Source organism: Eptatretus burgeri, chromosome 11, assembly GCF_056783735.1.
Source record: "Eptatretus burgeri isolate ZD-2024b chromosome 11, Ebu_testis_v1, whole genome shotgun sequence".
Taxonomy (NCBI): domain Eukaryota; kingdom Metazoa; phylum Chordata; class Myxini; order Myxiniformes; family Myxinidae; genus Eptatretus; species Eptatretus burgeri.
This window is the reverse complement of record NC_140971.1, coordinates 42422986-42434829: the sequence shown is the minus strand read 5'-3', so window position 1 is coordinate 42434829 and position 11844 is coordinate 42422986. Positions and strand designations below refer to the sequence as shown.

The following is an 11844-nucleotide window of genomic DNA, read 5'->3' as shown; positions in this document are numbered from 1 at the left end:
CTGCGGCGGTTATGATTTGAATCGTTGTGCGGCAGCCTTTCCATAACCTACGCCACATCATCGTCGGCGATGCGTGCAACGCGCTATGCCTAAGTTAGACTATCGTTGGGCATAGGTTGTGAAGGCCGACAACAGGTTCAGCATTCGTTGGTATAAGTTATCTATAACACAACGAAACGTTCTGTGTCCGTTTCGAATACGTTATGCATAAGACCAAGTCGTTATGAATACGTCCGAATCTTTAAAAAAAAAAAACATCAAAAGTTCAACGTAAGCCAGCGTTTTACATACATTTTAATACATTGCCATTGCTGGCTAAAACGTCAAGGTGTGACTGGGCCTTAAGTGTGCACACCTTGATTGCTTCTTATTGCATTTCCCTCTTTTCCCACCGCAGTTGCCCGCTTGACTACATTAAAGTCCTTGAGCTCCCTTCCCTCCCCCCCATACCCCACATTGCCTGCTGAAAATAAATTGCCTTGTTCACATTTTGCTTTCAATCTGTCTGTCTGTCCTTTCCCCTTATTGATCCAGCAATGTCTGTGCATAGATTATCTGGGAGATTATAATTCCCCAACTAATTGGCTCTCACATCAGTCCAGCATTGTGCTAGTGGTAAGCTTGACAGCATTAATCAAGATCCAATAAAGATCGCCAATTCCAAGGACACGATTCCCCGATAAAGTGACTGACTGCATGTTCCCAGTTATACAGTAATCAAATGAAGGACACTGAGTCACGTGGCTAAATTGTTGGCGTTCGATTAGCGACCTATTCATGTGCGCTGCGACGGCCTCGATACCCGGTGAGTCCAGGGAGAACCGGGGATACCCCCATGGCCCGTAACATTATATATTATTATACACACACACACACACACACACACACACACACACACACACACACACACACACACACACACACACACACACACACACACACACACACACACGGCACCCTGACTGGGGGTCAAATCCAGGCCTCTGGTGAACCATACCGACACCGACGTTCTGCCATCTTAGCTATCTGAGCAACACTCCCTGAGCGACAAATTCTCCCACATATAGAATTCTCCCACACACAGAAATGCCACTCTCTCCACCACCACTTCTGGGGCACTCACTGCCATCATGAGAGCAGCGACGGCCTGTCCACGAGAGGGTCTTCCCCCATGGGGGAAGGGGGGGGGACAAGTGCATGTCCACTATTCAGACAATACAGGGGGCATAGCAGTACAAATATATAAATGAACAGGATTGTAATACTTCATATGTATGTGTTCATAGAACACCTTACCCCATGCAGTCTTGAGAAAAAGGAGAGGGAAGGATTTTTTCAACTCTTGCTTTGCGTTTCTGAGCAAAAATTATATTTCCCATCACGAGCCACAATTTTGTCCGAATCTGGATATTCCACCGCCCTGAGAGAGAGTGATGGGCAAATTTGATTGGTCGAGATGGTGTAATATTTTGTCCAAGTACTGTTTAACTGCAGGTTTTTGGAAGGGCCAACAAGGAGATGTGTGTTCCACAGTGCTAAAGTATAACATTTGATCGAAATAAAATGAAAGCTTTAAAGAGTGTAGAAAAAAAACAACAAAAGAAACCATTATTTCTAGAGTTTGCCGCCGTTAATTCACCATGTTTCACACCACCTTATTTAACACATTAAATGAGTTCTTCATGCCTGTTTGAACCCTTTATGACATCCTTAAAAACAGTAAATTTCCTGTTTGGAATGATGTTCAATGTTGTTTGACTGCTGGACAGGCAGACAGACAAAAACAATTGCCTTACTCTGTGCATTCACAATCGGGATGAGATTCCACACAATTTGCCAAATTCATAGTCAAAGTACTGCGAAAATGCAGGTTCGTGTTCCGATTCATGTTCAAAATATGATATTCAATTGAAGCTGAGACCGACATGAGGGAGAGAGAGAGAGAGAGAGAGAGAGAGAGAGAGAGAGAGAGAGAGAGAGAGAGAGAGAGAGAGAGAGAGAGTGGAAGAGAGAGAGAGAGAGAGAGAGAGAGAGAGAGAGAGAGAGAGAGAGAGAGAGAGAGAGAGAGAGAGAGAGAGAGAGAGAGAGTGGAAGAGAGAGAGAGAGGAAGAGAGAGAGAGAGTGGAAGAGAGAGAGAGAGTGGAAGAGAGAGAGAGAGAGTGGAAGAGAGAGAGAGAGTGGAAGAGAGAGAGAGAGTGGAAGAGAGAGAGAGAGTGGAAGAGAGAGAGAGAGAGGAAGAGAGAGAGAGGAAGAGAGAGAGAGAGGAAGAGAGAGGAAGAGAGAGGATAAGAGGAAAAGAGGAAGAGAGGAAAAGAGGAAAAGAGGAAGAGAGGAAGAGAGGAAGAGAGAGAGAGAGAGAGAGAGAGAGAGAGAGAGAGAGAGAGAGAGAGAGAGAGAGAGAGAGAGAGAGAGAGAGAGAGAGAGAGAGAGAGAGAGAGAGAGAGAGAGAGAGAGAGAGAGAGAGAGAGAGAGAGAGAGAGAGAGAGAGGGAGAGAGAGAGAGAGAGGAGAGTGAGAGTGAGAGGGAGAGAGTGAGAGTGAGAGTGAGAGGTGAGAGAGTGAGAGTGAGAGTGAGAGTGAGAGTGAGAGTGAGAGTGAGAGTGAGTGAGAGTGAGTGAGTGAGAGTGAGAGTGAGAGAGAGAGAGAGAGAGAGAGAGAGAGAGAGAGAGAGAGAGAGAGAGAGAGAGAGAGAGAGAGAGAGAGAGAGAGAGAGAGAGAATAGTTTTGATTGTGCACTCTTGTATTAGCATAATTGGAAATGCACGATCTGCACATGTCAACGTTGTATCCGCCACAATTTCCTTAATGGGCATCGAGAGGCTGGGGAGGACATAAGCAAAATATTTCAGCGTTTTCACTTATCTCACAACCATAGACCAACCGCTCGAGTATTGCGATAATCCCATCTGTGTGTTTGTTTGCCGTTTGTCGGAAGAATAACTGGCAATGAAGGTAGTTGGAGTTGCCAAATTTGGCACAGAGCTTCATATTGTGTCTGACTTGAACATATTCAAGTTTGAGCTCACAAGGAAAAATCTAAAATGAAAATGAGTGCATGACTGTATTTACTCGTGCCATGGCCAATTGTGCACCCAGCATGAGGTAAAGACTGTCATTCTCAGCTTATGAGCTGTGGCTGCAAAGAGGTCCAATAAACATGCCACACATCCCACCGAGACTCATTTGTTATCTGTATGCACCTATTTAGACAATGGCATAAAGAAAACATTTCAAACTTCAATACCACTTTGGAATCTTATCTTGTCCAGTGCAATTTCCTTAACAATTGAAGTGGACTAAGATTTTTTTGTTTGTTTGTGTTTTTCAGATGCAAATTACCCCAAACAAAGCATAAAGCCACTCTAAGTGAGGGACCAAGAATGAAAAAGATGAGTAAAAACTGGTAAAACTTTCACCTAGTCCTGAAACAAGGCAACCTCTTCACTGTGCATGAGGGGGTAACTATGCCAGGCAGAAAAATAAATTTTTCTACCCCCCCATCAGGTGTTTTTTTTTTTTTTAGGAGATACCATCTCCATAATGGATGGCTGTTGGCTCCAAAAGGGAGCTCATCTGCTTTGTCAGGTGTTGTTTTTAGTCCTGGCAGGGTGTCACAGTCACCCTCCCCACTAACAAGCCAATGAGGGGTGTCGGTTTAGTCACCGACAACCAGACTATATGGCAGATATCACTGAATTACATGCTTACCAGTGGCAGTCCCAAAAGACTGACCTGACGTTTAAAATAATTTCAGAAAAAAGTGCGACATGATAATCAAATAATTTCAGATATTAAGAGTTTGACCAAGGAGACTCGGCATGAAAATATCAAGTTGAGAAGAGGATCATTGTGGGGTTTTCACCTGTCGTTAAGTCGGATGCTTGGTGGATTACTGGGTGGAAGAGTGATGTGGGATCGGCGACGGTGGACCGAAGATGGAGGTGGTCATGAGATGGATGCGATGAGATTGACAAGTTGCAAACATCGTGGAGTAGGCACATAGGGACAGACACATTCATTTGCAAGCATGGAATGAAAGCGATATCACACAAAGGCCAGGTTTTATATCTGCAAAACCCATGGTTCTGATCACACAATTGGAAAAATGATACCGGCACTTTGATATACACAATATTGAGACATCTTGCTAAAATGTTCAGGACATGAAAGTGAGGCAAGGCCATAACAGAAATACCTATCATGTCCAGAAATACCTGTATGCAGTAAATTTTGCATTGGATGCCTGAGCACACACCTGATTGGTGACCCAGCTGGAGAGCTTGTCGCTGAACCTGGTCGACCTTTGTTCTCTTTTCCTTTCCCCTTCCCTTCCTGTCCTTTGCCTGCCATTGGATCCCATTCCACCATCTTTCCATCCACACGAAGGTTAAGATGGGATGTTGAGCAGTCGAGGAAGAAATTAAAGGCTACATAAGGAGAAACAATCCCATTAGTAGTACTACACGAGACAAACAGTGGATAAAGCATGTTAAGTAAGCTGTGCAATGGAAACTGCAGTCTTCGGATGTACTTCTCATATATAAAATAAGAAATTCACAAAGGAAACTTGGACACACGAGGCAGCCATTTTGTCCCTCGTGCCTGTGGTGTCGTCACATCCAATGAACTTAATGCATCATCGGCATGCTACCAAATTATCTGTTTTACTGCTCCTTCCTGCAAAGTGTACCCATCAAGACCACAATTCTGATGGAATTCCTCCTACACCAAACGAGCATGGGTAGTGCAGCCACTACATGTTGTGTCATTATATCTACATCAAGCCATTTATGAGGGTCAGAACAAAACTAATGTCTCATATTTTTCAGTTTGTAACCAAAGCATCGTATAAAAGCTGTTGTCCCACCCATTTAAAGTTTAGTGGCACTGTGACTGGCCACGTGACAATATCACGCCACACTTTCAAAATGGCTGCCCCGCTAAATGTGCGTACGAAGCAGAGAAGTTAATGAATTTCTTGCTGCGGAAGAGGTTCCTCGGGTGGATATTCATAGGCGTTTAAAGAATGTGTTCGGCGACTCTAGACATTGGGCAACGCGTTTCAAGAGTGGGGAAACTGATATCGACGACAAGCAACAACAGTCGGATTGATGCACTCATTAAAGTGTACTGCAGCTGACGAAGACTGTGTGGAAAAATAACATCATATTTTCCACATATTTCCTGTAATTTTAATTGTAAACATGTTTAGTGAGAAATAAAATGAGGCATTACTTTTGTACCTACCCTCATATATTTGAACATATAGTCTAGTCATAATATGACTTATGAGTGCAATTTGCAAGTGTGGATGAGACATGAAAAAAAAACCCCAAGACCCATTTTACTCGGGGACATTTCATAATAGAAAGTAAAAGGGAAGATAAGGAGCCAAATAGAGCAAATAAAGGAAAGGAGATGCAAGGGATGGGAAGAGGAGAGGTTCAAATATAGCTACAGTATACTTGTGAAGATAATAAATAAATGGCTCATGGGCCATAGATACTCACCGGGAGTCTCTAAGATGACAGGTTCTGAGTACTCGCCAGACACTGCCTTGTTACAGGCGCGCACGCGCACAGACATGTAGTTATACTCAAACACGAGTCCTGAAAATAAAAAGGCCAACGTTTCAAAACCCGATGGATAAAACAGTAGAACATTCACTTAATGAGTTTGAAAGGCCCAAAGCAAGCAGACAAGCAAGTCTTCACTTTCCCAGCAAAGCACCGTGTTTTGAGGCCAATTCATATGCCTGAAAACAATTGGACTCGTACTCGTGCACCATGCTCTGCTGAAGCAGGTTCTTGATTTGGCTTACAATCCTGGATCTTACATCAAAATGGAGGACACTCCGACGCTGATACTTGATGAGGGTGGTGGAATTTGCAATTTGTCCAGGATGCAGGCAATAACTCTCCTACTCTCTGAGAAAGATATGTCGGGATTTTTAACGTCCAGCTAATGCCGGGCAGACAGGAAACACAGTTTAACATCCATCCAATGGACAGCACACGGTGATAAATTGTCCTGCCTGAGAAGCACAGGATGACAGTTTACAGCTGGGTCGAGGTTCGAACCCAGGCTAGTCAACTCAGAGTGGAGTGCGTGTACCCGAGGCTATCCTGCCTGCCTTAAAATAATTGGGATGAAAGTTATTATAAATTGGAATACCAAGAATATTATTTGAAAAAGGCATGGGAATTATTCGATTTGGAATCTCAAGAGCAAGGTTTTTATCCATTTCTAAAATAGGTTAATCATAACTAAGCAAGAATAAATAATTAAAAGTTAACCAAGAAAAAGATCAATCAGAGTTTGCAGACCCTCACCAGGACTTGTTTTGTGTGGTGTTTGTGTACTGGTGTGTTATGTAATTAATAAGAGACATAACTAGAACTGCCATATAACTGCAGGCAGTGATGACCAGGTTCCAAGACGTCTCGCTTTGATGCAACCCCGCTTTGATCGGACGCCTGAACCTGACCCATGACGTTTATTATCGTTCAACTGAATTTAGAATGCGATTAAAATAAATTCGATTCAAATCATATGGAAGGCCAAATTGGTACAGTCCTACATTGGAGTTATCAGAAGGAACCCAAACAAGCAAAAAGCAAAGCTAAAGTAATCAGGAGGAACCTGGATCGGATTCACCTTTCAGCTGATTAATATATATATATATATATATATATATATATATATATATATATATATATATATATATATATATATATATATATATATATATATATATATATATATATATATATATATATATATATATATATATATATATATATATATGTATATATATATATATATATGTATATATATATATATATGTATATATATATATGTATATATATATATATATATGTATATATATATATATATATATATATATATATATATATATATATATATATATATATATGTATGTATATATATATATATATATATATGTATATATATATATATGTATATATATATATATCAAAAAAAGTAAGAAGTAAAAAAGAACACAGATCAAAAAAAAATTCTGTCTGCCAGACCATGCGTCCGATCATGTTTAAATTTAAGACGTATATTTCCCATCACTACAAGATCATAATTATGAACTGCTTAATCAATTGACATGAAACTTCACAAGAAAGTATATTTTAAAGATTTTTGCTCAATCCAATATGGCTGCCAGACCATGTGACATCAATTATTCATGAATACCTTGGTATCCCCAAGGCTTGGGGAACATTTGTGTGAAGTTTCCCCTCAATATGTCCAGCCGTTCTTATCTGGAGATTTTTTTTTATAGGTTTTAGGGTAAATCCAATATGGCTGCCAAACTATGTGACCTATGATGTCATATGTATGAAACTTTTATTCCTCATGGATAGGCAGACATACACGTAAAGTTTCACCTCGATCTGTTCAACCACTTCAGAGAAGAAGATCTTTGAAGGTTTTTAAAAAATAAAACAATATGGCTGCCGAATCATGCGACTGATGACATCATCAATTTTTTTTTCTGTGGACCATTTTATCCCTCAATGATCCTCAAATATTTTCATACTGATCAGACGTAGAGTCCGGGAGCCAACCTGTGTACGAGGCTGTTTTAGGGTTGGACCTTACAGCCTCTGCTGTAAAATTTTACACCCCCAGGATGTTTAGATATATGTTTGCAGTTCATGAAAACCAATGTTGGCAATTCATAAGCTCTTGCGCAAAATTTTGGCGGACGTTTTTGTTTGAGGAAGATTTGAAAAATTTGATAAAACAGCAATTGTCAATAAAATTTCTAAAAAAATAAAAAAATCACATTCATTAAAAATAAATGTGAACTAAATGTAAGAATTCAATCAGTGCATTGTAAAATGACAAAAAAAAATTGCCTTTGTGGAAGTAAACCTCGTAAAAGTACATAATTTTGTGAAAAATGCCTTAAAAATAACGTTTTTTGAAGATGGCCTTTAGAACTTTTCTTATCATAGGCAGATGCTGCATTAGCATACTAATTTCTCTTAATGTGATATGAACATGGTATCCATGGCTAATTAAAACAGCAAATTTGAGTGAGTTCTATCAATTTTTAAAGAGAAAATTAACATTTTTGTCAACCAAAGTTACCCCTACCCCCAAAATCCTCTTACTCTATTGAACACAGTTCGGTTAAGGTTTGCTGGATCCAGGTTGGGTACTTCACAGTTCACTCTTCCAAAGGAAAATTCAATGGTGTTTGGAGTGACATGGCCCTGGAGCAGACATACAACAATGAAGGGAAGACATCTCTGTTCAAAGGCATATCTCAGGCACCAGCTACTTGAGATAAATATGTGAAGACAGCACCATTTCTCACAGCTGTATCAGAGAACATAAAGTCTATGGCTAATCTAGGCCAACAGGAATCCACTCATCATGGAGAAACACATAAGCAGGCAACAGAAGAACATATGCATGTTGAGGAGATCAAGAAAGTGATATGCCAGCAGATGATAAACCCATTCCAGTGTAACAACCAAGTGGATCTGCTCAATAGAGCAACTGGTGAGAAGGCTGCTTCAAAAGACTTGGTCCATGCTCAAGCTAAGGGCATGGAAGCCATTATGAAAGCAGAAGAGGTGGTCTCTATTAAGATTGAACCACTGAAGCTGGTAACTTTCTCCTCACAGAAGAAATCAAAACCATCAAGGAAACAGAGTTTAATCAGGATCTATCAAGATGAGACTGCAACTACACGTGTGCTGTGTTTCTATCGAGATGCCGACCCAGTCACAAGACAGATTGCATTTTCCCATGAGTGGACAGACTATCCATCATCCCTGTTTGAGGTTGATCCAAGCTTAGCACAGGGGTTTGTAATGCGCAAAGGCAACAAGTCTGATTTTGTGGCAGTGCTAATTGCTGAAGCTGAGCAGGATGTTGTTTTACAGCTGCCATCATTACCACAGAATGACCTATACACAGTTTATCTGGTAGACACAATGGCATTTGTAAATAAATACCAAAAAATGGGTGCAAAAACATTTGGTGAACTTCCCCAGCTGTATCTTCGCAAGCTCCTGCAGTTGAAACCTGAAATGTGCAACTGTGTCAACATCATTGGTGATCAGTATGATTTTGATGATAGCCATACTTTGAAGGGTGATGAGCAGCAGAGGAGAAACCAGACAGACCAGGCAAGAGAATTCTCACCATCCAAGAGTCTAGAAATTCCAGACTGGAATTCACTCATGAAGAATCCAACAAATAAAGGAAATCTTCAGAACTTCATTGGCACTTCCCTTTGTGAGAGTCCTGAAGCTATTCTGGATGGAGTGACCATCATTCTTGGTGGTATGATGGAAAACAAAGGTCACACTCTTTCCATCACATCAGCATCAAGTTCAGTTCTGGACTTACCTTGTGAAGAACATGAAGAGGCAGACACAAGGATTATTGCTCATCTTGCGTATTGTGTGGAATATCTTGATCACCATCGAGCTGTTGTGCATGCAACAGATACAGACATAATTATGCTGTGTATATATCACTTCTGCTGCTTGAACACATTGCAAGAACTCTGGATACAACGGCAGAATCAATACCTACCTATTCATGAGCTGCTAGAAGTGTTGAGCAAGAAGTACCAGAAAATCCTCTTGATGTCGCAGCTACACTTCTGTGCACATATGTGTTGTGTGGATGTGACACAGTGAGCTCCCCATTCAGAAGGGGAAAAGAAAAGCGGCACAGGTTTCTCTGGGACTGATAGGAAACCTTCCCCACCTTGTTGATTTTGGAAGAGATAGTGAAATGGCAGCAACAGAATGTGTCATTGATGAGGCCAGAGTATACTGGACTGCTCTGCATGGCCAAAAAGGGTTCAGCTGTTTGGATACCCTCAGGCAGCATATGTTTGTCTCTTCAAAATTAGACCTTAGGTCACTGCCAGCAACAGAAGATGCGTTTTACTTCCTTGTTTTAAGAGCATTGTATCAATTGCTTCTGTATAGACGTGCACATCTCAGTGACCGAGCACTTCCCCCAGCCACAACATTTGGCAGAACCCTTATCAATGGAAAACTGGTCCCAATTCTCATGTCTAAGCCAGCCAAGCCAAACATAGACAAAACTGTGTCTTGCATGTGCAAATTATCCAAATGTCTGAAACGATGTTCATGCAAAAAGGCTGCTGTGCCTTGCTGAGTGACATGCATATGCCTTGGTCAGAGAGGTTCATGTGGTGGAGTTGTTTCAGAGAGTGACTCTTCCTCTGAAGAGGATGTTTAATGTCACAATATTGTGTTAATCCATTTCTAATTTTATCTTCCTTAAAACCATGGCATGTAAAAGTATGTTCTTGTTCCTGACCCCATTGATAGTCAAGCATTTCTGAGTTACATAAATCTTTTGTTGTTTGACATATAACCTTGTCAATTGTAGGTAGGTTAAATCTACACCAATTGTGATATAGGAAATGAACTCCTCTTTAATATGAGGGGTCATTTGTGTATATAGGTTTAGCGGTTATGATTTTAGGACAATATGAATTACCCCTACCCCCATCCTACATCTTCGCTTTTGCCAACATTTTGTTATCAGAGGGGGCTCGCAAAAGTGCTGACTGTGTTGTTGCGCAAGAGTTTCACCATTGCCAACATTGGTTTTCATATACTCAAAGGGTGTCTCTTTATGAAAATCAACACAAAAATTTTATAGCAGACCGGGCAATTTTTTTTTAATTTTGATCGGTTGGCTCCCAGACTACATTCTACATATGCAATTATGACGTCAAAAGAAAGGCACTGATGACATCATAAAAAAATCACTTATTTCCCCATGAGAAGTACTTGCCATTTGTCAAGTTTCAATTTTTTCCTTGGTGTGGTTTCAGAGATTCCAAGGTCCAAACTTTTTCCGTTTTTCCAACATGGCTGCCACACCATGTGACCAATGATGTCATAATTATCATTAAAGCATTCTACATGAGTAGTCACTCGTATGGTGAAAATTTCGTCTCAATCCGTGAAGCCATTGTGGAGAAATACACTAAAGTTCTGTGCGGATAAACAAACAGACCCAAATGTAGTACCCTCTCCTTCGGCAAGGTAAATAAGAAATAAGAAATAGCAATGGCCACAACCAAAGATTTGAGGAATAGCCTTTGTAAGGCATCAGCAGTTGGAATGGCCAGGCCATACATGTACAGTACAGCCACAGGTGGGCAGTTAGCAGCACAGTAACTCCCACACAACACTCCCTCCAAGAAAAAAGCTGAACAAAAACGTCAAAAAAAAACAAACAAAAAAACTGCAATGATTCAAGCAAAAGTCAACGATTATCCCAGAGCAGCAGAAGTGGCATGTCAGCCTGTAACCTTGGGGGGGGGGCAGGGGGGGGACAAAAAAAAAAACTTGCAAAGTGAACTTGTTAATGTATACAAGGTACAAATTTGACTCACCCTTTTGTTTATAGTTATAGTGAAGTCTGAACATACATGACAAAAGTGATACATCTTCTCATATCAGAGTGGAAGCTTTTTGTACGTCTTCTGTACAGAATTCTTTACATGTGTGTATCCAGTGTAGCACATCATTCTTTATAGCTTCGTTCGTGAGAATATCTCGTCTCCAAGGTGTTATTGAATATGGACAAATGTCCTTAACAGGCAATCACCACCACACTGTGAAGCCACTGGTTTGTAAATCCCAGCAGTCTTGATGTTGTTGTTGTTGTCATCGTTGTTGTTGGTGACCTTAAAATTTCACAATCACGAGCTGATACACCTTTGTGGTCTAATGTTCTGCCTTCCTAGTTTTCAGCACATGCATTGAAGCAGGAAACAAAATTATGCATGTTGGTT

The 11844-nt window shown here is 40.7% G+C and overlaps 1 protein-coding gene across 5 annotated transcripts in view; it reads right to left on the bottom strand.

The window, feature by feature from the left end:
- Positions 1-11844, bottom strand: part of LOC147016943 (FSD1-like protein) — a 117803-nt gene that overhangs the window by 21649 nt on the left and 84310 nt on the right. For 4 of the 5 annotated variants that reach the window (XM_085846219.1, XM_085846218.1, XM_085846221.1 and 1 more), the window contains 3 exons: positions 5510-5608; positions 4255-4426; positions 3862-3891 (listed from right to left, as the gene is read on the bottom strand). In XM_085846219.1, coding sequence (XP_085702345.1) covers positions 3862-3891; positions 4255-4426; positions 5510-5608 — 301 coding nt within the window. The remainder of the gene's footprint in view (positions 1-3861; positions 3892-4254; positions 4427-5509; positions 5609-11844) is intronic. The other variant, XM_085846220.1, reaches the window with a different exon arrangement.